The 26,938-nt window shown below is 44.8% G+C and overlaps 1 protein-coding gene across 2 annotated transcripts; it reads left to right on the forward strand.

Annotated features, from left to right (window-relative positions):
* Positions 1 to 11,274: 11,274 nt before the first annotated feature.
* On the forward strand, positions 11,275 to 17,012 carry CDKN2D (cyclin dependent kinase inhibitor 2D). 2 transcript variants are annotated; one of them, XM_069230396.1, is made up of 3 exons: positions 11,275 to 11,663; positions 14,217 to 14,400; positions 14,823 to 17,012. In XM_069230396.1, exons 2-3 carry the CDS (start codon positions 14,257 to 14,259, stop codon positions 15,180 to 15,182), a joined length of 504 nt encoding a protein of 167 aa, XP_069086497.1. In that variant the 5' UTR covers positions 11,275 to 11,663; positions 14,217 to 14,256; the 3' UTR covers positions 15,183 to 17,012. The 2 variants fall into 2 exon arrangements, with proteins under 2 accessions (XP_069086497.1, XP_069086498.1); XM_069230397.1 differs by lacking the exon at positions 11,275 to 11,663 and adding an exon at positions 12,597 to 12,857.
* Positions 17,013 to 26,938: the final 9,926 nt, after the last annotated feature.

The raw sequence follows: 26,938 nt of genomic DNA on the forward strand, positions 1-26,938 counted from the left end.
ACTATTTAGCATATGGGATGACATCACAGGGAGTGATGTCACAAACACTTTGACATCAATGAGACATCTTCCTTCTCTCTTTTAGAAACAATGTTACTCTTCAGCGCTGACAAACTGTAACATTGCAAAAGTGGCTGTGGTCATTTTCTTGAAACGTATGACTAGCTTTTGCTCACTTCAAAGCACTTTAACGTAGGGGATTCTTTGCAGCCACCATCTTTACAAGCAATTGCTATAATATTTAGATTGATATTGTACTGCTTTTTTGTTGTACATGTGTTTTCCTGTTCATTTTCTTTGTTTTATGTACAGTGTCTGTTTATGCTCATTTCACTAATTTAGCTCATAGACAATATTAATTTTATAATTCATAGCAATAACATTTAGTAATTTCTTAAGGCTGTTTTCACATTTGTCCTCTTTACATTTTATCTTTATTTCAATATTACACTTTGCATTTTGCTTATGTGCATCACTGAACAAAAGCAGGCAACTATGAGGGAGTGAGAGCAGCATGATGTGAGGCAAAAACAGCAGCACCCTAAAAGGCATGGATTGCAGCAAAATATGAAGGATGCAGAGCCACACAGTGTGAGGCATAAACAGCAGTACAATATGCAGGAGTGGAGAGCAGCAAAATATGAGTAAAGTTGAACAAGCAAGATAGGAGAGAGGGCAGTTAACAAACTGAGCAGCAACATCCAAGGTAAGAGTGGCAGCAAAATAAGAGTGACAGAGATATGAAGCACTGTGGTGCAAAAGAGGGGAGTAATATAACATGACAGCAGAACAACAACATGAAAGAGGAAGATGAGTAAACATATAACATGGAGAGCCTCGAAATATCAAAGACTGAACAACAAAGTGAGGGGCGCAGACATCTGAGACAGAAGAAAGCAGTAAATATGAGGGCTAATAGGCGGAAAGAAATGAGTGAGTTAAAGCAGCAAAATACAAGGGCAACAGGAAGCTATAAAATATCATTCAAGAACGGATGACAGCTAAATGTGAAAAAAACATGAATGGCAGCAACAAAACATGCCAGGACAGCACCAAATATGTGTCAGGGAGAGCAGAAAGGTATAAAGGAAAACAGCAACATAAGATGTAATAACTTACTTTGTATAGTGATTGTTGCGGTTCTTCCACTTCGTAACACACACAAGTGTTACAAATACCCAATTTAATGGTACCTCCACTTATCTACTAGAGAAGGTTGAAATATCCCCACCAGAACTATCAGATGACAAGATCAGAAAAATACAAGAAAGAGAAGCAGCAAGGCAGTACAAAGAAAGAAGGGTTGCAAATAGAGAAATATTTATCTATTTGAGAGGAAGACTATAAATGTTATGTTTTGTCCATTTAACACTTTCCCTCTCATAAGTTTGCCTCACTCGAAAGCAGCATATACCTAACCTTGGGTTGGTCGCAAGCCAATTTGTGGTGGGTTGGGAAAGTCTAAGCAATATATAAAGATGCATTTAAATTCTGTGTTTATCTTGACACATTTGCTGGTGCTTCAAAGACCAAGGTTAAATATCAGGCTATGTTGTCTGTCAAATTACTACATATTCTTTTTAAATGGGGATACTTGTTCACTTTTCTTTCTCTGACTGCAAAGTGAGAGCCATTTTTTAAATGAATTGTGTAGCAATCTTGCTGGAGTACAGGGAGTGTGAAAAGAAAGGTTGTAGGATGTCTGTTTTGCAACACAAACAAAATGTTAACACCTGTAAATGAACTGTATGCATTCAGCAGTTAGAAAAGCAAAAACTAAGCATGCTTTTTGTACTTCTAAAGTGTGCTTGTAGGAAAATGGCTCCCTGTTGCAGTTACCCCCCACTTTCTCCCTGATATTGATGCTGACTTGACTGAGAAGTGTGCTAGGACCCTGCTAACCAGGCCCCAGCACCAGTGTTCTTTCACTTAAAATGTACCATTGTTTCCACAATTGGCACACCCCTGGCACACAGATAAGTCCCTTGTAAAAGGTACCAGTGGTACCAAGGGCCCTGTGACCAGGGAAGGTCCCTAAAGGCTGCAGCATATGTTGTGCCACCCTAAGGGACCCCTCACCTAACACATGCACACTGCCATTGTAGATTGTGTGTGTTGGTGGGGAGAAAAAGGCAAAGTCGACATGGCATCCCCCTCAGGATGCCATGCTCACAAAATACTGTCTGTGGCATAGGTAAGTCACCAGTCTAGCAGGCCTTACAGCCCTAAGGCAGGGTGCACTATACCACACGCGAGGGCATAACTGCATGAGCAATATGCCCCTACAGTGTCTAAGTCTATTCTTAGACATTGTAGGTACAGTGTGGCCATATTAAGTATATGGTCTGGGAGTTTGTCAAAACGAACTCCACAGCTCCATAATGGCTACACTGAATACTGGGAAGCTTGGTATCAAACTTCTCAGAATAATAAACCCACACTGATGCCAGTGTTAGATTTATTAAAAAATGCACACAGAGGGCATCTTAGAGATGCCCCCTGTATTTTACCCAATCCTTCAGTGGAGGACTGACTGGTCTGTGCCAGCCTGCTGCTGAGAGACGAGTTTCTGCCCACTGGGGTGAGAGCCTTTGTGCTCTCTGAGGACAGAAACAAAGCCTGCACTGGGTGGAGGTGCTTAACACCTCCCCACTGAAGGAACACCTAGCAGCGAACACTAGGCTCAGGCTTCGCGTTACAATGCCCCATGGCACTCCAGCTAGTGGAGATGCCCGCCTCCTGGACACAGCCCCTAATTTTGGCAGCAAGTCCAGAGGAGATAATAAGAAAAACAAGGAGTCACCTACCAGTCAGGACAGCCCATAAGGTGCCCTGAGCTAAGGTGACCCCTGCCTTTAGAAATCCTCCATCTTGGGTTTGGATGATTCCCCCACTAGGAATAGGGATGTGCTCCCATCCCCGCAGGGAGGAGGCACAAGGAGGGTGTGGCCACCCTCAAGGACAGTAGCCATTGGCTACTGCCCCCCAGACCTAAACACACCCTGAATTGTAGTATTTAGGGGCACCCCAGAACCCAGGAAATCAGATTCCTGCAACCTGAACTAAAGAAGAAGGGCTGCTGACCTACAAGCCTGCAGAGATGACGGAAGACAACAACTGCTTTGGCCCCAGCCCTACCGGCCTGTCTCCTGAGTCGAAAACATGCAACCAGCGACGCATCCAACAGGGACCAGCGACCTCTGAAGCCTCAGAGGACTGCCCTGACCCCCAGGACCAAGAAACTCCTGTGAGCAGTGGCTCTGCTCAACAACCTGAAACAAACTTGCAAATTTTCTTCAACTTTAAAGACTTCACTCTTTCCGCAGGAAGCGTGAGACTTCACACTCTGCACCCGACGCCCCTGGCTCGAGATCCAGAGAACCAACACCATGGGGAGGACTCTCCGGCCACTGCGACCCCGTGAGTAGCCCAAGACGACACCCTGGACCCCCACAGCGATGTCTGCAGAGAGAATCCAGAGGCTCCCCCTGACCGCGACTGCTTGTAACAAGGGATCAGACGCCTGGACCAATCACTGCACCCGCAGCCCCCAGGACCTGAAGGAACCGAACCTCAGTGCAGAAGTGACCCCCAGGCAACCCTCTGCCTATCCCAGGTGGTGTCTGACCCAGAAGACCCCCTGTGCCTGCCTGCACTGCTAGAGTGACCCCCTGGCCCCTCCATTGAAACCAATACAAAACCTAACACCTGCTTTGCACACTGCACCCGGCCGCCCCTGTGCCTCTGAAGCTGTGTTTTGTGTGCTTTCTTGTGCCCCCCCCCCCCCCAGTGCTCTACAAAACCCCCCTGGTACGCAGGTACTTACCTCCTGGCAGACCGGAACCAGAGCACCCCTGTTCTCCATAGGCGCCTATGTGTTTTGGGCACCTCTTGGACCTCTGCACCTGACCGGCCCTGAGCTGCTGGTGTGGTAACTTTGGGGTTGCCTTGAACCCCCAACGGTGGGCTGCCTATGCCCAGGAACTCAGACTTGTAAGTGTCTTACTTACCTCACAATCTAACCATTACTTACCTGCCCAGGGAACTGTTGATTTTTGCACTGTCTACTTTTAAAATAGCTTATTGCCATTTTAACAAAAACTGTACATGATATTGCTTTAATTCAAAGTTCCAAACTTACCTGTGTGGAGTACCTTGCATTTTGTGTATTTACATCAAATCCTGAACTTGTGGTTCTAAAATTAAATTAATAAAATATATTTTTCGATATAAAAACCTATCCGCCTGGAGTAAGTCTTTGAGTGTGTGTTCCTCATTTATTGCCTGTGTGTGTACAACAAATGCTTAACACTACCCTCTGATAAGCCTACTGCTCGACCGCATTACCATAAAATAGAGCATTAGAATTATCTAATTTTGCCACTATCTTACCTCTAAGTGGAACCCTTGGACTCTATGCACGCCATTTCTTACTTTGAAATAGTATATACAGAGACAACTTCCTACAGTGCTTGAAACAGATTTTATTAGGATCAAACCAAATCAAGACACCTGAGGATGTCAGAGCTAAGTACTCTCTGTAAGCTGAAAAAGTTAAAAACTGGGTCCAACCCTACCAAAGTAAAGCTTCAGGAGCTTTTGGTAGAGTTAAAAAGCTACCACCCCTCTGAGGATAATCCTTCAGATGGGGAAATTAGTGAACAGGATGAATTCCCCCCTCCTGTTCTAAATAGGGAGAACAGGGTCCCTTAAACCCTGACTCCTCAAATCATAGTCAGAGAGACTGGTTCTTTCATAGGGGAGACCAGTACCTCTGAAAACATTGAGGGCAGCCTCAATGAAGATGACCCCCTGTTAGCCAGGATGGCCAAAAGATTGGCTTTGGAGAAACAGCTCCTAGCCATAGAAAGGGAAAGAAAAAAGATGGGTTTAAGTCCCATCAATGGTGGCAGCAACTTAAATAGGGTCAGAGAAAACACTGACATCCTAAAAATCCCCAAAGGGATTGTAACAAAATATGAAGATGGTGATGACATCACCAAGTGGTTCACAGCTTTTGAGAGGGCTTGTGCAACCAGAAAAGAAAACAAATCTCACTGGGGAGCTCTCTTTTGGGAAATGTTCACTGGAAGGTGTAGGGATAGACTCCTCACACTCCCTGGTAAAGATGTAGAATCTTATGACCTCATGAAGGCAACCCTGATTGAGGGCTTTGGATTCTCTACTGAGGAGTACAGGATTAGGTTCAGGAGGGCTCAAAAATCCTCGAGCCACACCTGGGTTGATTTGTAGACTAATCAGTGAAAACACTGGATGGTTGGGTAACTAAAAATGAAGTGCATGACTATGTTGGGCTTTATAATTTGTTTATGAAAGAACACATTTTAAGTAACTGCTTCAATGAAAAGTTGCATCAGTATCTGGTAGACCTAGGTCCAATTTATCCCCAAGAATTGGGAAAGAAGGCAGTCCACTGGGTAAAGACTAGGGCAACCAAAACTTCCACTGGGGGTGACCAAAAGAAAGGCGTTACAAAGCCTCCCGAGGAGAAAGTGGGTGACACTAGAAACAAAGAAAAAGAGTCCTCTGTAGGCCCCCAAAAACCAGACCAGGTGGGTGGGCCCCAAGACACAACCCAAAACAAAGGTGGGTACCAGGGTAAGAACTGGGATGCCACTAAGGCATGGAGCCAAAATTGTAGACAGACAGGGCACCACACCAAGGACACTTCGTGTCCCAAAAACAAACCCCCCTAGCAAAATCCCTGGGGTGACCAGTGTAGCCATTGGGGATGACTCCTCAGATGAGGAGGTCTTCATAGCCTTCAACTGGAAAAAGGGCCCAACAGGTGAGTTGGAGATTTCAGAGGGAAGTAGATACTTCCGCCACCTACTGGTGAATGGAATCGCAGCCACTGCCCTGAGAGACACTTGTGCCAGTCACACTATTGTGCATGACAGGCTGGTGTTCTCAAACCAGTACATCCCAGGTGAGACTGCCAAATTAAAAGTTAGCCCAGACAGAGTCACTGATAGGCCTGTGGCTTTTATGCCCATAGAAGTTGGTGGGACTTTTAGCTGGAGAAGGGTGGTAGTCAGTACAGACCTCCCCCTTGATTGTCTCCTTGGAAATGACTATCCAGAGGTTAGTCAGAGCCCAAGAGAGGAACTGGTCCAGTGCCAGTCCTCTCCCAATGATTCGGGAGGTGCTGCCCCTGCAGTTACTGCAAGTAGGCCCCAGAAGAAAAAGAAAAGAAAACAGTGTAGGAAAGGTAGAGAACCTTTAGCCAAGGTTCCAGCAAGCCAAGGAGATTCTGCTCCAGTAGGGGAGAACTCCAAAAGTGGCACTGGTAAAGTCCAACCTGACCCACAAGACGTCCTGGCTACTCAGGCAACTGTTAAACCTGAGTGGATGGCGCCTCAGTTAACAGAAGAAAGAGTGGAAGAAGGGTGTTTACTACAAGATGTAGTAACCCCCCACTCTAACACAGCAGACAGGCACCCTGAACCCAAAGAAGCCTGTAATTTAGCCCCTTCCCTTGTAGGTGAAGAGCTAAAGGTGTGGTTCTGGGTACTAACAGCTGTCAGTTGCCTCTGCTTGGTGTTAGCCTTTATGGCTGCACTGTCCTTGGCATGGTGGTCTGACCCCATGCCAAATAGCAAGTTAGGCCCCCTGACCCTGTTGGTCATGGTGGGGTTACTCCAGCTATGGGTAACCTCTTTGGGTAAGCTAGGGGTGACCCTGGCTAAAATAAGATTAGCAGAGGTGGATACCTCTAACCCCAAAATAGAGAGAATGGGTGGAGACATTAAAAACTCAGACAAGAGGCAATTCAGACTAGGTCCTATCACTGTGAAAGTAGGTCAGTTCCCCAGAGGGAATGACCTGAACAGGAGGATGTAAGGCAGAGTAGGCCCTGCAACAAACCAGCCTGTTTTCCTTACTCTTCCTCGCCTGACAGATTAGGAAGACTCTCCCAGCTTTGGCTGAGTCTCCTGGCCTGTGGGCTGGGGGGGGGCTTGTGTAGGAAAATGGCTCCCTGTTGCAGTTACCCCCCACTTTTTGCCTGATGTTGATGCTGACTTGACTGAGAAGTGTGCTGGGACCCTGCTAACAAGGCCCCAGCACCAGTGTTCTTTCACCTAAAATGTACCATTGTTTCCACAATTGGCACACCGCTGGCACACAGATAAGTCCCTTGTAAAAGGTAACAGTGGTACCAAGGGCCCTGTGACCAGGGAAGGTCCCTAAGGGCTGCAGCATATGTTGTGCCACCCTAAGGGACCCCCCACCTAACAAATGCACACTGCCATTGTAGATTGTGTGTGTTGGTGGAGAGAAAAAGGCAAAGTTGACATGGCATCCCCCTCAGGATGCCATGCTCACAAAATACTGCCTGTGGCATAGGTAAGTCGAGCCCTCTAGCAGGCCTTACAACCCTAAGGCAGGGTGCACTATACCACAGGTGAGAGCACAGCTGCATGAGCAATATGCCCCTACAGTGTCTAAGTCTATTCTTAGACATTGTAAGTACAGTGTGGCCATATTAAGTATATGGTCTTGGAGTTTGTCAAAACGAACTCCACAGCTCCATCATGGCTACACTGAATACCGGGAAGTTTGGTATCAAACTTCTCAGAATAATAAACCCACACTGATGCCAGTGTTGGATTTATTAAAAAATGCACACAGAGGGCATCTTAGAGATGCCCCCTGTATTTTACCCAATCCTTTAGCACAGGACTGACTGGTCTGTGCCAGCCTGCTGCTGAGAGATGAGTTTCTGCCCCCCTGGGGTGACAGCCTTTGTGCTCTCTGATGACAGAAACAAAGCCTACACTGGGTGGAGGTGCTTAACACCTCCCCCCTGAAGGAACTGTAACACCTAGCAGTGAGCCTCAAAGGCTCAGGCTTCGTGTGACAATGCCCCAGGGCACTCCAGCTAGTGGAGATGCCCGCCCCCTGGACACAGCCCCCAATTTTGGCAGCAAGTCCAGAGGAGATAATGAGAAAAACAAGGAAGAACACCTACCAGTGAGGACAGCCCCTAAGGTGCCCTGAGCTGAGGCGACCCCTGCCTTTAGAAATCCTCCATCTTGGTTTTGGAGGATTCCCCCACTAGGAATAGACATGTGCCCCCCTCCCCTCAGGGAGGAGGCATAAGGAGGGTGTAGCCACCCTCAGGACACTAGCCATTGGCTACTGCCCCCAAATTTAGTATTTAGGGGCACCCCAGAACCCAGGAAATCAGATTCCTGCAACCTGAACTAAAGAAGAATGACTGCTGACCTACAAGCCTGCAGAGACGACGGAAGACGACAACTGCTTGGCCCCAGCCCTACCGGCCTGTCTCGTGAGTCGAAAACCTGCAACCAGCTACACATCCAACAGGGACCAGCGACCTCTGAAGCCTCAGAGGACTGCTCTGACCCCCAGAACCAAGAAACTCCCATGAGGAGCGGCTCTGCTCAACAACCTGCAACAAACTTGCAACTTTTCTTCAACTTTAAAGACTTCACTCTTCCCGCCAGAGGCATGAGACTTCACACTCTGCACCCGACACCCCCGGCTCGAGATCCAGAGAACCAACACCACAGGGAGGACTCCCCGGTGACTGCAACCCAGTGAGTAGCCCGAGACGTCCCCCGTGACCCCCACAGCGACGCCTGCAGAGAGAATCCAGAGGCTCCCACTGATCGCGACTGCCTGCAACAAGGGACCTGACGTCTGGACCAAGCACTGCACCCGCAGCCCCCAGGACCTGAAGGAACCGAACCTCAGTACAGGAGTGACCCCCAGGAGACCCTCTGCCTAGCCCAGTTGGTGGCTGGCCAGGAAGCCCCCCCTGTGCCTGTTTGCACCACTAGAGTGACCCCTGGGTCCCTCCATTGAAACCAATACAAAACCTGATGCCTGCTTTGCACACTGCACCCAGCCACCCCAGTGCCGCTGAGGGTGTGTTTTGTGTGCCTACTTGGGTCCCCTGCAGTGCTCTACAAAACCCCCCTGGTCTGTCCCCCGAGGACGTGTGTACTTACCTGCTGGCAGACTGGAACCGGAGCACCCCTGTTCTCCATAGGCGCCTATGTATTTTGAGCACCTATTTGACCTCTGCACCTGACCGGCCCTGAGCTGCTGGTGTGGTAACTTTGGGGTTGCCTTGAACCCCCAACTATGGGCTGCCTATGCCCAGCAACTGAGACTTGTAAGTGTCTTACTTACCTCACAATCTAACCAATACTTACCTCCCCCAGGAACTGTTGATTTTTTCACTGTATACTTTTAAAGTAGCTTATTGCCATTTTAATAAAAACTGTACATGATATTGCTTTAATTCAAAGTTCCTAACTTACCTGTGTGGAGTACCTTGCATTTTATGTATTTACTTCAAATCTTGAACTTGTGGTTCTAAAAATAAATTAAGAAAATATATTTTTCTATATAAAAACCTATTGGCCTGGAGTAAGTCTTTGAGTGTGTGTTCCTCATTTATTGCCTGTGTGTGTACAACAAATGCTTAACACTACCCTCTGATAAGCCTACTGCTCGACCGCATTACCATAAAATAGAGCATTAGAATTATCTAATTTTGCCACTATCTTACCTCTAAGTGGAACCCTTGGACTCTATGCACGCCATTTCTTACTTTGAAATAGTATATACAGAGCCAACTTCCTACAGTGCTTGAAACAGATTTTATTAAGATCAAAACAAATCAAGACACCTTACTTGGTGGTGTACAAAGGATAATTATTCACAGAAACACGATTTCCACACATTATCATTTGTGTGCTATGTTGCTTCACCAGTAAACCTACTCCTGTGAAAATGTAGTGGCCATTTCAATGGAAAATGTGTTGTCTGTAACAATGTGCTATAACAGTGCTTCAAATAGGCAGGTACTGTCCAGTACTGAGTGCCTGCACTTCTTTAATTTGAGAGGGAGAGTACCTGGACTTCTCAGCACTGCTTCAATACATTGGACATTATCAGCACTTTTTAGGACCAAGCATGTACTCTAGTTAATATCTGCACTGCTGTATATCCATTGAAAACATCCCTTTCTCATGTCCATTAAGACATACGTCAACATTTTAGAAGAGGAAAGTGAGAGATTAAAAAAAAATAATCGGGAGAATGTATTTATCCAATTGACTTCTATAGAAGGAAAAGCAATTTCAGGTGGAAAATAGCCAAAGTAAAGCCTGTTTTGGCTTGAAAAATCGGGAGTCCCTCTCAAAATTGGGTCTACTTGCATATATGTTAAAGGCAGACTGTTCGTGAAAGTTTGTTGTTCTAAAAATTAGGTTGTGGTAAAAAAAAAGGTTTGGGAAGCACCGCTCTAACACAAGTTAATAGGATAATAACATGTTCAAGTTGTTTGAAAATTTACCTTTTCAATGTCCTGAAATGCAGACCTGCACATTACAATATGAGGCAAGATTATCATAATGTAAGGCAGAAGGGGCAACCCGTCTATTAGGGAACGTGGAGAGATAGAAGCGTAAGGGGAGAGGAAGGCGAAATTATATTTTAAGTATAATAGTGTTTGTTGGTATGAAATGTATATTAATATATTTGCAATTAATAACGTATGAAACCAAAATCATAATAAAGAGACCTTCCCGGGTGCTAAACGTTGTCACAATATGGCACATTTTCTCGGCGAAGAGAAAATGAGTAGCTTCCAAAGTCAGCTGAGGTTCAACCGCCAGCAAAGAGCGCGTAGCCTCCAAACAACCCGATCACTACCTTAATATCAACCCTTTGCCCTCCTTCCCGCCCTTTCCCTTTTTTTCAAAAACCGTTGCAAACTCCACCTCCTTCGCTCAGGCAGCACGGTCCCACTTACTATTGGCCAGCGCACGGTCCAATCACTAACTGAATGAGCCTGACAGCGCCCATCTCGAGGTGGAACCTAAATGCGAGTTTGACGCGAGTATAAAGATCAAGAGTGATTACGGATTTTTTTTTCTAAAACGAAACAAACGCCGTCTTTTTTCTAGTAGACGTCGGCAAGTTAAAAAATATGTGTTGTAATCATTGTATATGTGTCACCCTACATATTATCGAATAATTACCATATGGCATAATGAGAATTTGATTTAAATACTTTTTTATTAGTACCACTTGTTATTTCAATGCGGCACAATAATTCAGTAAATATTGAATGTTTCTAATCATTCGTAAGTGAATGACACATTCGAAGATGGTAGTTCTAGTCCTTTCCGCCAACCAGTTACCCAGTCCGCCCCAGTCCTTCCTCTATGTTGATCTCTGAGCCTTTTAAACACAGAAAAACAAGCCAGCCGTGGAGACAGCCAGCGATTGGCTGCTAGGGGTGGTTGTGTCCCCACCTTCACCTCACGGCCTGAGGCCGGCCTCCGATTGGGCTACTTAGTATCTGTTTCGTAAAATAACAATAGGCACACGGGGAACCTGTCAACCCTCCCCCACGTGGGTGTGACAGATCACGTGACGGGGCAACCCTGCCCGAGTCAATAGGGCGAGAAGCCGGTTCGGCTTTCGCTGACAGACAAGAAAGGCTGCATTTCGCGGACAACCCTCGGGGCTTTGAGCAGAAGGTGCGAGCGTCCTTCGGATTCCTAGATCACCCGCGGCGTTCTACAGCCGTTGAAGATAACGGGCGTCTTCTGGAAGCCCCCAACAAAGGGGGCGGGGCTCCGAGGGGTGCAAGTAAGGTGAGGTGGCGCTGGCTGACTTGAGAGATTGTAGAGAAAGAGCACGACACCGCATTTGTACAGGAGGCGCCGAGACCCCTCCCGATGTACCACCTCCTGCAGATACTTTTAACTAGTGCCCCTACCTCCCCACTCTTCTTACCAGCAAGTTACGTGATAGTCTCGCACAACGAATGTACTTGATAGCCCCTCGCTCAGTGGATTTTCTTCCTCAAGCCCAGCTCAAGTCCTCAACCCACATTTACCCGACAGCAGTGATAATCGTTTACCTGGAAACTAGACTTCAGAGATTAACTGACAGAAATCCACAGCCAGCAGGAGCTACGCTCCCTGCATACCTTCGGTAGCCCCAACATGAAGCAACTATATCGTCCCTTGTTTTTTGATATTCAAGAGCGATGAAGGGGTAAAGGAGATGTGGCCACTATGTACTTGTGATTTTTTTTTAAAGTACCTAGTATTCATCTTTCTGAAACAAACGAAGGTTAATGAGTTGATTTTGTTGTCATGTGTCAACGTTAAATACACCATTACAAAGAATATTAAAGTGATACATCGAAGGGATTCACACAGCCGAGAGAAGGGCTTTCTTAAAACTCACTTTTCAGATTTAGAGACTTCGTGTGATGACTCATTTAGTTGCACTTTATTTCTATAAACGTCACGTTTACTCTGTTTAACGGCAGTCGAAATGTTTTGTGGCCCTGCACCCGCCCTACCCCCAAAGAAAAATACTCTGAACAATACCAAAAAGGAAGGAAAACAGTGTTGAAGCATAGCATGAGTGTTTTGTTTGGAGTTGTGAAGGACCTACGGATGTGTACATTGGATTTGAGTTTCTGGAGGTCGTCACTGGTTGATATTTACAGGCTAGTGTGGTTGGCGGGCGTTGGCAAGTCTGCGGGTCGGTTGTTTGTGTGCCACTGTACTGGATTGTTGGTTTGTCATGTGAGAGTTAGATGGTTTACGGATTGGGGACGGACTGCTTGACAGACATACAAGGGGAAGGACGCTCGTTGTCTCGTACATCAGTGGTCTGGGTTTAGCAGGATAATTTGCCAATAGTGGGTTAGTGGACGCGGTGAGGGGCGTGTGTCATTTGGCAGCTGACTAGTTTGACAGATGTGAACTGGCATGCATTTGCCGTTTGGGAGGAAGTGAATGCTGGCTGGCTGTGTTGTCAGTTAAAAGTAGGTAAGCTCTTGGTTTACCTGTTGGAAGCAGGTTAATTTGCCTATAGGGGAATTGGTTCGGGGGTCTGTTGATAACCTAGGTGGTTTGTTTGCCAAATGAGGTAGGGTGTTGGTTTGTATTGGCGAGCGGCTACCAGACGAAGCTGGTTGGTGTGCTAGGTGGAGGACGATTGATGGCCAGTCAATGGCTGCAGGCTGCCTTGTTTGCCAGCGATGACTGGTTTATGTTCGTGTCAGGGGAGAGTTTGTATGGGCCCTGATTTAATTGTCGGTAGTTGAGCAGGTTAATGTTTTAGGTAGTGTGGTGTTTTTTTTTTTTTTTTTTTTTTTTTTTTTTTCTTTTGCAGTTTTTATATAGTGCAAACTCGGCCCAAAGGTATTGGAGAACTTTACATGAGCACCAGTTTCATTACAGAGGGGCACATTCATTTTGGGTAGGCACAGGGAAATTAAGTGATTTGCCCAGAATCGCAGAATGTTGGGCCAAGACTTGAACCTGGCAGCTCTGGCTGTTACATGTGTTTTAGAGTCAATATGAGTTTCAAAATGTTTACTTTGTAATTTCTTGTGACTGAGTATCATGTTTTAAGGTGTGAAGTTAACACATTTTTATAATATCCCTTACACCAGTGGTTCCCAGCCTGTGGTCCGGGGACCCCTAGGTGTCCACAAAGCCTCCTCAGGGGGGTCTGTGACTGCTTAGAAAATTAACTAAAATCAGTTGAATAATAAAGTGAATATAAATAAAGTGCTTGGATATGCAATTGAAGATTTAAAAACGTACTGTAAATGCAAAGGAAATTGGAGACTAAAAATTAAATTAATATCCTGAAATTGATTTGTTGGAGCAGTGCAGGTACACCAAACAAAATATACTGTGGACTATGTGCAGCGTCAATTGAATTTAGAAAAGCTCCAACCTTCTATTAAACGTTTATTTTTTATTTGTTTGCAAATTAAATAAAATGTGTTATCATTTGTGTATGTGTTTGATGGAATGCTTGTTTCTGTATTTTCTGTGTATTGTTTTGCTGTTCAAATCATCAACAATGTTTAGAACTGGGTCTACTGCTTTTAGTAATGACTCAGTGAGGGGCTGCCGGATTCCAATAACGATTCAGTAGCGTCCCTAGGTTCCTGTAATGATAAAATTGGGGCCCACAGAGGTCAAACGATTGGGAATCACTCCACTCAGCTTTAATCCCCAACTTCAGTGGTCCCTCAGCCTTCCAGTCTGCAACACTTGCTTAGGACTTCGGATGCCTGGGTGGATGAAGAAAATGTGGCTCCTGTCCCATTCTTTTTTTGAATTTGTGTTTCTGATCCGTCGTTCCCTCATTGTTCATCTCTTGCATCTCAGGTTCCCTCTTCGTCTTGGACTTTGGTGGCCACGGCTTTCCATGCTGCTAGACGGGGAGATCACAGCTGGTGACCGGCTGACAAGTGCAGCTGCCCGGGGTGATGTCCCTGAGGTCCAGCGTCTGTTGCACGAGGAACTGGTGCATCCAGACTCCATCAATCGCTTTGGGAAGACGGCTCTTCAGGTATGTGGGTCACTGATGTGGGTTGTAGGTTCTAGTGTAGGGATTTGGGATGGATCAGGCCGAGGGTGTAGGTAGGCACCAGAAGTAAATAAAAGAAAGGCCACGTGCCACTCGGGGTGGCCCAGTCATTGGCACAGGCAAGTAATGAAGTGAATTCAGATTGGTTCTCTGACATTGTTGTTTTTTTGAGTGTGTACATGTATGTGTATCATTCTCATCTTCAGCCTGAGGGCTGACTATATTAGGCTTATGAGTCTAAGAAATATGAAATGCCGGAGAAATCACATTATTTTCTTTTGTGTCAGCTAGATCACTTAGCAGGACAGAAGCTCTAGGAAATGGGCCAAACACAATTAAACTGTGCAAAATAAACTGGATATTCCACTTTATTAATTTACTCATCTTTTCCTTCTCATGTTTAGGTGATGATGTTCGGCAGCCCTGCTGTGGCCAGGGAGCTATTGAAACAGGGGGCTAGTGTCACCATCCAGGATTACTATGGAACCACTCCAGCCCACGATGCAGCGCGTACTGGCTTCCTTGAGACCCTACAGCTTCTGGTGGAGCACGGTGCTGACATCAATGTGCCCGACTGCCACGGCTCAATACCCATCCACTTGGCTGTCCGTGAAGGTCACGAGGATGTTGTTCTTTTTCTGTCAGCAGACTCCAACTTGCAGCAGCAGGACACTGAGGGTCTGACTGCACTTGATCTAGCGAGACGCTTTGCTGGGCCACGGGTGATTGCTATTTTGGAGCAGCACCTCTCTTCGTTAACGTAGTCGAAGTTGGGGGAGCTTTTTGTGTTCAGTGCAGTCTCTGTTCTTGTGTTTCTCTTGTATGTGTAACCATTTGGAGAAGAGTCTGTGTCTGGACTTGGTGGCAGAGCATTAAGAAGGTGTTGGTATCTGCTGCTATGTTTTTGCACTTGCCCCACCCCCTTGCAATGGTTAGTTCGCTTCATCGCCTGGTTTAACAGTTCCCTTCTCTCCTTCGGTTCTCGTTTCTTTGTGTTTTTACATGTTCATGTTTTCGTTATTTGTGGCTTTTAATATTAACAGTTAGAGTGAGCCACAAAGGTGTTTTCAGCCTTCCAAACTCCTGCAGGCTTCTACCACGCTGCTGTATTGTGTGCTGAAGAAAATGTGTTGCCTACTTTGTGTCCAGTTTTGAATGGCCCTCTGCGTGCATGGCAGTTGAGAGCAGACAGACACTTCCTCTAAATTATTTGTAACTACTCTGCCCATTCCCAGTTGCCTTAAGTTATTCATACAACAGCCTATTGGTGTAAATGAATTCCTGACAATGTATAACCATCTTTACCACGTGAGCTCGTCTATATTTTAGCACTCACGTTGTATTTTTTTTTTTTTAGTGGGGACTGCCACCTATGAGGTATTTCCTGGCAGGAATATGCTCTGCCCCGAGCCATGATCTGGCTGAAGCCATATCACTTGGTGTTAAGCCCATGACGAGGATGGCTTTGGAAGGCAACTGGGTAGGGCTGGACCTTGCACTGTGATCTTCGTCTTTGTGTTTTATGAAGAGCACTTTGGATTTGACCTGCCTGTAACAGGAAGTATACAGAGTTTATTCGGATAAAGGGTACAGTTTCCTTTAACATTAGAAGGTAATCCTTGTCTGCTCGTTGAGTCACCAATACCTTTTTTTGGCCGACGCAAGGGGCTATCAATGACTGTAGGTCCTCGCTGAAGAAAAAACTTGGCATGTCACACTTGCTCCTGTCCTGTGCATGTGGCAAGAAAACTGCCTGCCCCTGCAGCACTTGTGTCCTAGAAACTAAAAGAACACGGCTGCCCCGTTGTATCACATGCTTACACTCGAGGCCATGTTCTCTAAATGCAGGCACCAAGGAAGTTCAAGTTCCAAACGCTGCCAATAGGTTGGCGGCTTCCGTGCAATGCATAGGATACAATTATGCATTCTTGGCGACTGTAATGGGCGACTCCCTGCTTGCATTACTCGATACCTTCTGGTAGACGTACAGACAATATGGCTTTTGAATATCGATTTTGCCACTCAAATTTTCTGTGCATTTGGGTTGCGATGAAAATACATCTCGCTCCCTTTTTGAGCTATGGTCGTGATTTCAGTTAACCCGTTTCTGCAAATAAACAACATAGTTTGCTTAATCGCTCTGTGGCAGAAAATACTTAAAAATAAAAACTCTAGCTTGCCACTGTGGGGACATAAATTGCGACAGTGAGTTGCTTTTCCAACTGTTCTAGCGTGTCCAGTCACCCGCTTTTACTGGCTTTGTTTGGCAGGGAAAACCTGCTGCATAATTGTAGCCTCTCCCTCAGTGGCAAGTAATTCTGAAGCGCTCGGGTGTGGTATGTTGCGATTAGGCAAATTGTGCACTGCAGGTGTGGCTCACAAATCCCTAAACATGGCACTCCCCGCTTTGTGAACCGTGGTCGTCCCTGTTGAATTTTCTTTGTCACTGCAACGTCCCCAGGAAATGAATTGCATTCCTTGTTAATTTCGAGTGTACATAGTCGTTTTTTAAAAGTCTATTTATTATGCTTTTGAAGGATGTTGTATGTCATAATTTAAGTTTAAAAAAATAAATTAATTAATATGTATTGATTAACTCACGCTCCTCAGTTTATTTTCTTGAATGTGCACTTATCCAGTCCTCATACGTATCTTTCTTTTACGAGAGGAAATGTAAAAGTCTGTGCTCAGGTTATTTTGATGTTGATAATTTATTTCCTTTAGCGTACCTTCAGACGAGATGACCTTTTGCAGCCTGGTACGTCCGGGGCACGTGTCTTGGATCCCTAGGCACAGTTTCATCGATATTGTACCTTGTTTATTTTTAGAAGATCAGAGTATTTGAAGTTTTACGGGACGGATGACGCATCTAGAGTGTTGACTTAGAATATCTGTGCCTTTATTATCTGTGTCTTTATTTTTGGATTGGATGGTGAGTGTGCATGACGTATCACACGGGCATAGTGTATGTTTTCTACTGCACAGGGATTTTTTTGTGTTTTATCTATCTTATTTTTTCCTTCATTTCACTTGTGCGGTCAAATCTCTGTGGTCACTAACTTCTTAACTGAAATTGTTTTCTGCCTCTCTATGGTTCTTCTACACTGCAGTGGCAATTTTCCATCTCAGGACTACCTAGTATGTTCTCTGGTCTGCATTTTTTTTTTTTTAATCGTTTCTTCTCTGTTTTACAGTTTGTGTAGCCTGTAAGGGCATTTGGTTGTGGTATTCATTCCTTTTTTTCTGTCGCTATTCTAGCTCTTTGTAGCTTTACTCTTGGGATCATTCATACCCCCGGGTTTGTGTATTAGAACTTTTGCACCCCGAAGAAGGTACTCCACAGGAGATTGTGGTTTTGACCGAAACGCGCATCAGTGCTGGTTAGAAACCCAGGAAGATTACAAAGGTGGAATCGGACCCCTTATTGAGTTGTTGGAACTGTTCTGAAATGCTACAATTGTACAACACGGTATCGTATCAGCAATTTGAGCGTCGCAGACTTGACAAAGTAAGTGGTGAGGTGGCAGAAGGTCCAGTATGTATAGATGCCTTAACCCTCACCTTGTGATCACTATGGGAGTCGCCAGTGCACGCTGCTAGTCTCTTGCCGGTGTTTTATTGACTCTTACCCTCAAGACAGCATCTAAAGGAGGCATAAAGTGTTTGTTTGAAGGTTCCCGGATACCTCACAGAAAGCTGAAATGCAATGCTAGGATATATGTGTTTTTTATATCTCTTTAAGCACTAATTCCTTTGTCTCTCAGCACTGATGGTGGCCGGGTGTGCAAACAGACGTCAGCAATTGTGTTTTTTTTTGTTTCTTTCTTCATTTAGTTTTTTTCATAAAGCTCCTATGGGGAGGAGGAGAACCTGCTTGCTCCTGTACACGAGCCCCCCCAAATCCATCCCCCATGCCAGTGTACTTCCTGTGGGGGGGAATCCTCCTGCTCTTGGCACAGCAGATCTCCTGCGCCAGTGTACATCCCCAAGCACCAGTGCTGGTATGGGTCTGTTGTTCTGTGCCGGTGAAGGAATCTCCTAGACCTCTGGTACAATAGGTCTCCTTTGCCAGTATAATTGTAATTGTATTTATATACTACTTACCATCCCTGACGAGGCGTCAAAGCACCTTTCACGAGTAGCATGCCACTCCAGAATCCAAAATGAATAGTGGTGGATTAGTATAGGGAAATATGAGTATAGTATTAGTATAGGGAGGTATACATTAATTTGAGCGGAGGACATGTGAGTCTGTTAGTTGGATTGAATAGAATAATGGAGGGCTAGAGGAAGGATGAATCCAGAAGTGTTAATTGTGAGATCGTAGTAGTAAGATAGTCCCTATTGTGGGGGACTCTCCTTTCACCCAGCACTCGAGGTCTAATGTGCCAGTGCACTGCTGCACTGTGCTGGTATGGCCCTCCGGTCCTGTTCCAGCGTGGGAATGGCACTACTCCTGGCCCTTGAGTTCACCCGTGCAGTGTAATCTCTGTGCCAGTGATGGCCACCAGACCCACAAACAGTGACAACAGGCCCGGCCTGTGATGCAGCCATAGCTATGTATTTACCCATACAGGGGGCTGATGTTCTAACTTAAGCAGCGAGATCCGATTTTCCTCCTCTGCCTCAGTGACATTAGATCAGCTCTAATTCATTGAGTTTTCAAGAATTCAACGTGCCATTTGGGGATAGGTGGCATGTTTTCTTTGGTGTGATATTATCGATTCACATACACAACGTGTCTTGAAACTAGTAAGATCTTCTAATTCTCTCCATTTCCTGAAAATGCCACTGCATGCCCCCCAACCACCCTCTCAATAACTCCATATATACCACTGACCTGCACAAGCATTTTGATGAAGGCAGTTACTTCTGTTTGCAGAAAGGGTGCTATTCAAAGATTCCCTTGGTCCCAAACGGCTAGCACTGGAACTTTCTAGTCCCAAAGAAGGAAGGAGGGTTGCAATTCTTCACAAAGAGAAAGTTTAGGGTGACGAAATTCTCTCAGGTTTTACAAGACCTTCACCATCCTGATTGGGATGCAAGATATGTGCTTGCACATTCTCATTGCGTGTAACAGACATCTGAGATCTGTGATAGGGGGTAAAGACTACCAATTTGTTTTTCTGCCATTTGGGTTTTCCTCTGTCCCCAGAATGTTCACTAAGGTGACCGTGGTGGCAGGAGCTCATTGGCATCTTAATAGTATTCATCTGTGCCCATACTTGGACGATTGCTATGTGAAAGCTTTGTATTCAGACATGATGGTGCAGCACTTCAAAATCTGTGACCGCGCTTTTGCATAGATTATGTCACTTTATTAACTCACAGATGTATTCTCTGCTTCCCTATGAAGGCATACAATTTATTGGAGCAATGCTGGATAATCACCTGTGCACCTTTCTCAAGAAGAAGAGATTGTGGCACATACAACAGATAGTATGTGAAAAGAAGCAGTCTGGCTAGGGTCTGAGACATCACACAATTAGGCCTTGCCAGAATGATGGTCTGCCATTAGAAGCCATCAGGTTCTTAAGCAGGGCTTGGTAAGGGAGTAGTTTTGGCAGGCTTTAAGGCTTGGGTCTGCTATGTCTATGTCAGATTTTCTCCTCTGTGCGCCAAGCAAGAATAAAAGAAAAAGTAGTGACCGTTCATGGAACAGAGGAGAGACGGAGACCAAGCTATATATCTGGTGGCTGAATCTCAAAATGTGACACCAAATAACCTGGAATCAATACCAGCTTCCCTACTTATCCAAAGTGTGTGAGCCTAGCCAACAATTACCCTGACTAGAAGTAAGGAACCTCTTTATCTTGTAATGAGTCAATCAGAGTAATGTAAATGAAGAAACATTATAACAAGATATAATGTCATGAGGATAGTCAGAAGGTCTGTAACGAAATCCAAAGGCAGGGAAGCCCCGTTCTGAAAAACTGAATTTGGCTTAAGTCGCTCCAGAAGATCCAAGAAAGAAGGAGAGCCAGTGGTATCAGTTTGATACAGGAGTAGTGTTTGATGGCGCTTGAATTGTATTGAAAGTATGCAAGGGGAGGGATAATACCTCTGTAGCTTTAATAATATGTAGCCTTCCTTACACCAAGGCTAGGAAAATCTCAATTTTAATACATGATCAGGGGCTCCTATTATGCTTGTTTAAAGCACTGACATCACAGAATCGGACACATGAGTAATAGGTTTTCATTAAAATGTCCTGAATGTATTAACATTAGACCAGCAGAAATGTTGCACATGTGTACAAATAACAATGTAAAAGTAAGTTAATCACTGAGTAAACCATTCGAACAATTGATGTCTGTACCAAAATAAAATTCCTTTTGATGTTTTACACACAAATAAATCCAAAATAATCATTCCAAAAATCCAAAATGTATCCTCGTAAGTGTAAAGTCCACAACTCAAAAAGTCTCTGATCCACCAATTCCAAATCTTGTCAAGCTTGTCCGTCAACACGTGTTTCATCCGGGGAGTTCCCCTGGATTTCTGCAGGACCTCCTAAAACAATATTCCCATAAACAATGTGTCACTCAATATTTCAATAATTATATTTCTCATCATATTTACAGTATTATCCATGCTTCCCCATGACAAACAGTGGGAACCGTGCTAACAAAATTTTTATATTAACATAAGACCACTCTGGAGATCTGGGAATGTCATGCAAACCTGCCCCTTGCCAAAAAGCCCTAGAGGCCATAGCTCCTCTGGCCGAATGGGCACCGAAAGAATCAGTGCTCATACCAGCTAAATACATACCCAATTTAACCCAGCTGCCAAGGGAAGGTTTCTGGAAGTAAATGAGCAATTTAGAGGAAGAGGACATCCTCCAATCTGCAGTTGTTATCACATAATATGTTAAAAATTCCCCCCACACAACTTGGGTTTTGAAGGGCAAAAGGGTAATGAACAGACATTACATTGGTTTTGGTGCATCTGTGAACCTGGAAATAAAAACTCCTAGAGGAGACAATTGAACAGAGGATACATTGAGTGCCTTGACGTCTGAAACATGTTTTATTTCTTTGAAAAAGCGTAGTTAATTTTGCAGACAAGTGCTTCAGAGAGAGATCCATACTATCTTGGCAAGAAACAAACATATTCAACAGAAGATTGACATTCCACATGGAATTATGCTTGGGAACAGGAGGTTTAGAACAGGTTTACTTTCCTTCAAGAGGCAACATTCTAAAGGGTGTTCTCCGAAAGGCCTTCCATCCACCCTCATATGTTGGGAAAAATAGCTGATCTGTAGGTGTTGACCGTACGATAGGCTTTTCCCTGCACAGCCAAGGAAGCTAAAATGTTGCCCACTGGGGTTACATTTGCTGAAAGGGGATCAGAAGCCCTGTCCAAACACCAGGTCAACTTGCATAATTTTGTTGGGCCGGGGCCCAAAATTGTTAGATAAGATGAGCAGCCTCTTCAGAGATTCTTGGGGTTCTCCAGGAAGACCTGAAATCCTCCAAACAATGAGGGAGAAGGAGCCATCTAGAACTAGACTGACAGATTCCCTGCAGGTTGAGGAGCAGGTCAGAAAGATGTGAAAGTCACACTGGGTAATCTGACTACAGTTCTAGGAGTGTTGGATACCAAAGTTGGACCTGCCAAAAGTGGGGTACAAGCACTAGAGATGATTGCTTTCTGTGAGCCTGTGCTAACATGTGAAATCATCACAAAGGGAGGGAAGGCGTAGAGAAGTCTCTGAGGCCAAGATTGAAGAAACAAGTCCTTGGCCAAGGCTAAAGGATCTGGACTCCAACTGAAAAAGGTGGGAAGATGGACATTGAGACAGGAAGCAAAAAGGTCTATTGACATAATGCAGAAGATCATGAAGATGCCTGGAACACCAGTCTGCCACAGGATTCAAGTTGCGTGGAAAGACAGAAAGATTTCTGCGAAGACAGAATTCCCAGAGACTTTTGGCCAGATCCTCCAGAGGTTTGGGTTTTGATCCCACTAGATGATTTATGTACCTAACCGCTGATATTGTTCATCTGTAAAACAACTCTGCATTTTATTCAGTATTTTGTAAAGAGCTGGATGGCAAAGGTTACCTCAAACATCTCTAAACAGTTGATGTGCAAGCTCAACTCTCGAGAAGACCATGTATAGCCAGTCAAGAACTGATCACATATTGTGCCTCAGCCTGCCTGACTTGCATCAGATTCTAAGATAAGATCTGGGAGAACAGAGACGTTTGTTCTCATGTTTCGGGCTTCTAAGTAATCCAGCCACCATTGGAGTTCCTCTCTGGAATCTGGATCCAACTTTACAAGATCTGAATATGTGATGTCCTCTCTGAAATGACATATCTTTAATCTTTGCAAGGCCTGATAGCAAAGAGGACTGAGAAAGATAGCCTGAATGGAAGATGCAAAATAACCTGTTAGACGAGCCAGGGATCTGAGGGAGATGTGATGAAGAGATAAGGAGTGAAGAATCTCCTTCTTTATTAAAGACACAGATTTCTGTTGAGCGAATCGTAAAATGGCCTGTATTGTTTATCATGAACCAGAGGAATTCCAGACATTATAATAGAAGAAGAAAAGATTTTTGAACATTGATGAGAAAACCCCAATCTTGAAGATGATTTTAGCATAAGTTTAAGTGAGAAAGAAGACAATCCTTATCTTGTGCCATGATTACAAAAATCATCCAGATCAACTAGGATTCTGATGCCCTGAGCACTTAGAAAGGCCCCCATCAGTTTCAGAACCTTAGTGAAGCACCAAGGGTCTGAAGACAGACCGAAAGGGAATGTTTTGAAATGGAAGAATGACACCCCTTCCCTTTTGAAACTGAAAATACTTCCTGTAATGCTGGTGACCTGGAACCCTCACATAGGCATCTTGAACACCTAATTGTACTAACCAGTTGTTATGAAGAAGAGAATCCCTTAGATAGACTATAGTTTCAACTTTGAAATGGAGATACACCACAAAGTTGTTCACAATCTTTCAATTGATGACAAAGTGATACTTTTTGTTCCTTTTCTGAACTAAGATAACAGTACTGAGAAAACTTAAACGATCAAAAGAGGTGTGTTCTATCACTTGCTTCATGAGAAGAGACTGGATCTCTTTGTGGACAAGAAGAGACCCTTCCTGAGAAAAAGAAGTGTGCAAGGTAAATGCAGTTGAACTAGAACTTGATGAGATTCTATGTAATAAAATTGAATTGTTTGAGTCACCCTAGGAATTGCTGTGAGGGAAAACCAAGATTTTAGACACCCTATTGGGGTGGGGGGGGGGGAATCAGAATTGAAAAGTCTTGCTTGAGTGCAGGTCCCCTTAATTTCTGTAACCCCTATTCCTTAAGCCCTGCTAGGGACAGGGGTAGAATGTGGTATGTTATCTTGATAGTACTCTTGTTAAGAACCCTGGTAAAAGGAGTCTCTGTTGGTGACATTTATCCTTGAGGGATAACAACCAGCAAAGCAATTCCTTCCCTTGCTGGTGCTGCCAAAAGCCTGAGAAGAAAAAAATATTTTTTGAAGAAAACTGAGCTTTATCAGTGGTAGCAAAAGTGGAAACGTATTTGCTAATTTCTTTAATGAAAGAGTACCCATAGAAAAGGCTGTTGGCTTGCTGCCGTTCTTTAGCTGTCAGACTGCTCAGCTTAGAACTAATCTGTAAAAGAAGGCTTTTACATATCTCTTGTGAACTGTGAGCCTTAGCATTACCTAACATGATTATAGCACTTTGAGCCCAATTGGACAAAGGGGGTCATTCAGACCCCGGCGGGCGGCGGGAGCCGCCGAATGACCGCACCGCGGTCAAAAGACCGCGGCGGCCATTCTGTGTTTCCCGCTGGGCTTTCGGACGACCGCCAGAAGGCCGCCCGCCAGCCCAGCGGGAAACCCCTTCCCACGAGGACGCCGGCTCCGAATGGAGCCGGCGTAGTGGGAAGGGTGCGACGGGTGCAGTGGCACCCGTCGCGTATTTCAGTGTCTGCATAGCAGACACTGAAATACTTTGCGGGGCCCTCTTACGGGGGCCCCTGCAGTGCCCATGCCATTGGCATGGGCACTGCAGGGGCCCCCAGGGGCCCCGCGGCACCCCCTACCGCCATCCTGTTCCTGGCGGGAGACCCGCCAGGAACAGGATGGCGGTAGGGGGTGTCAGAATCCCCATGGCGGCGGAGCGCGCTCCGCCGCCATGGAGGATTCTGTAGGGTAGTGGTAAACCGGCGGGAGCCCGCCGGTTTACCCTTTCTGGCCGCGGCTGAACCGCCGCGGTCAGAATGCCCTTGGGAGCACCGCCAGCCTGTTGGCGGTGCTCCCGTGGTCGGTGACCGCCAGGGTCAGAATGACCCCCAAAGTGTCCGGTTCAACTTTCCTACTATCCATGTTGGCCTCATCAGCTAGATAAAATATTCTGGGTAAAGGACCAACCAAGTCTAAGACCCTGTCCTGGCAATTGGACCAGGCCCTGCCTACTGCTTTTTTCAGATCATTGCCAAATTTAGATTAAGAATAACCGCATATTTGGATCAATGACAAGGGTAGCAGTTACGCTATTGGGAAATGAAGGACGAGGGCATTCAGATCTTTATTTCTAAAGGCTTGTCCAGAGGGTGTTGTAAATAAAGTGAAACATAATCTGAAACATGTTCAGCTGGGATGGATTAAGGTAGGGTCAAGCATAGGTTCCCCAGCATGGTCCATTAGGTCAGAAGACACAGGAAGAAAAGACTCAAGCCCACCAGGAAGAGAAATTTTGCACCTTTTCTCTGGAGGCCCAAGTATAAGCAAATCAGAAGATTTGTCCAGACTGTCCATATATCCAAAAACATCATCGCCCTCATTATCCATGTCCTGTGAATGAGTAACATTAAAGGGTAAGAGGGAAGTAACCCTGAACTAGAAACTTCTCAGATAGGAGGACCAGTTTTGGTGTAAATGTCTTTTAACAATGCATCCTGGGATGCAGTGTGTATGTGTCCCTTCTTGGCGGGAATATCAATAGAGCCAGAAAACATTTTTTCCATGCATGCTTCTACATTTTTTGACATATCTAGCATGAAGACTGACATTGCATGTTGAACAGACTCCTTGATAAAGGACTGTAAATTATTTTCAAGTAATTGAGCCTCGTCTTCATTAGCCGTAATGAACTCTGACCCAGAGCAACAAAATAAATAAATAAAAATAAACTGCAACTATCTAAATAGAAATATAGATGAATAAAATCACCAGGTGCACCAATACAACAGACCACAAAGTGTTAACTAATATGAGAGGAAAAGGGGCAGGATTCTTTAAGAGGGAGGGCCACTTAAACCTAAAGGCAGATCAAAGCATGCACCTGATCTCCTCGGATGGAAGAACGAGTGAAGCATTGTCACGTGTGGAGCTGAAAACAAGCGCTGATATTTGAGGAGGAAGCAGGCAAGATTAGACCGTTAGAGAAAATGCGTGAGCCTGAATGCGGTGCTCCAAACAGCACAGTTATGAGAGGCATGTCCTGGGAAGCTTAGGGGAAAAAAAAACAACAGCTCATGAGTAAAGTGAGACACGTACAGGTACAATGAACAGCAATAAAAACACTTCACAGGGAATACATGTTGTTATTAACAATATGAAAAATGGAAAGACGAGTACACGATACTTATCGTGACTGCAAGCAGCAAGAAAAGAGGATTTGTTTTCAATCAGGATAACTATTGGTGGATGTATTGTTATGTCACACAAGTAGTTTTGTTCCCCAGGATTTCCTGGGTAAGAGTTTTCTTTTTCTTGGCTGTGGTTTAATAAAGGAAGAGAAGATAAGTATATGAGCCTCCAGTTTGTAATAAAATGTAATTTCACAGAGCCTCCTTTTCTTTATTTTCACATATGAAAGTACCTTTAAATACTAGAGGTCAAGATGCACACTATACAAGAAAGTCTTATTTTTGATTTAATATTCTATAATGTTGCTCCATCCATAAGAATATTGGCCATGTTTAGAGTTACATGACTAATGTCTTGCCTCTTAGTTCACTAATGGCATTGTTTAAGATAAAACATGAATTTTTCTAAGTTCATGTTTAAAAACTCACTTTTAATAAATGTCTGTCTATGCATGCAGTGATATAATCTGATGTACTAAGGTTCTGCATATTAAAGGTTCTTTTTTTAATTTTGAAGAGACTATCATATTTTTACATTATGTTTGTCGCATGATATACGTGCCACATGTTTTCATGGCTTGACTCATGCACAGACCCTTAGAGCCATGTCCAGACCCTTAGAGCCATGTCCAGACCCTTGGCTCAGCTCTGGCTTGCCCCATTAATTTGCTGGCATTTCCACCTACATGTGTGACTTGGGTGCAATACATGCTGCACTCAGTCACTTAGTAAAATAATTTGTAAGATCCGAGGCCTGGAAAAATGGCACCCTTTCCACAAACACCTATTTGACAACCCTACCATCAATGCTTCTTGCAGCGGTGACAAAGAAAAACACATGCTGTGAAAGTACATGTAAGATAAGTGATGCTAGTGTAAGGTCTCCAGG

This window comes from Pleurodeles waltl, chromosome 4_2 (genome assembly GCF_031143425.1).
Source record: "Pleurodeles waltl isolate 20211129_DDA chromosome 4_2, aPleWal1.hap1.20221129, whole genome shotgun sequence".
NCBI lineage: Eukaryota > Metazoa > Chordata > Amphibia > Caudata > Salamandridae > Pleurodeles > Pleurodeles waltl.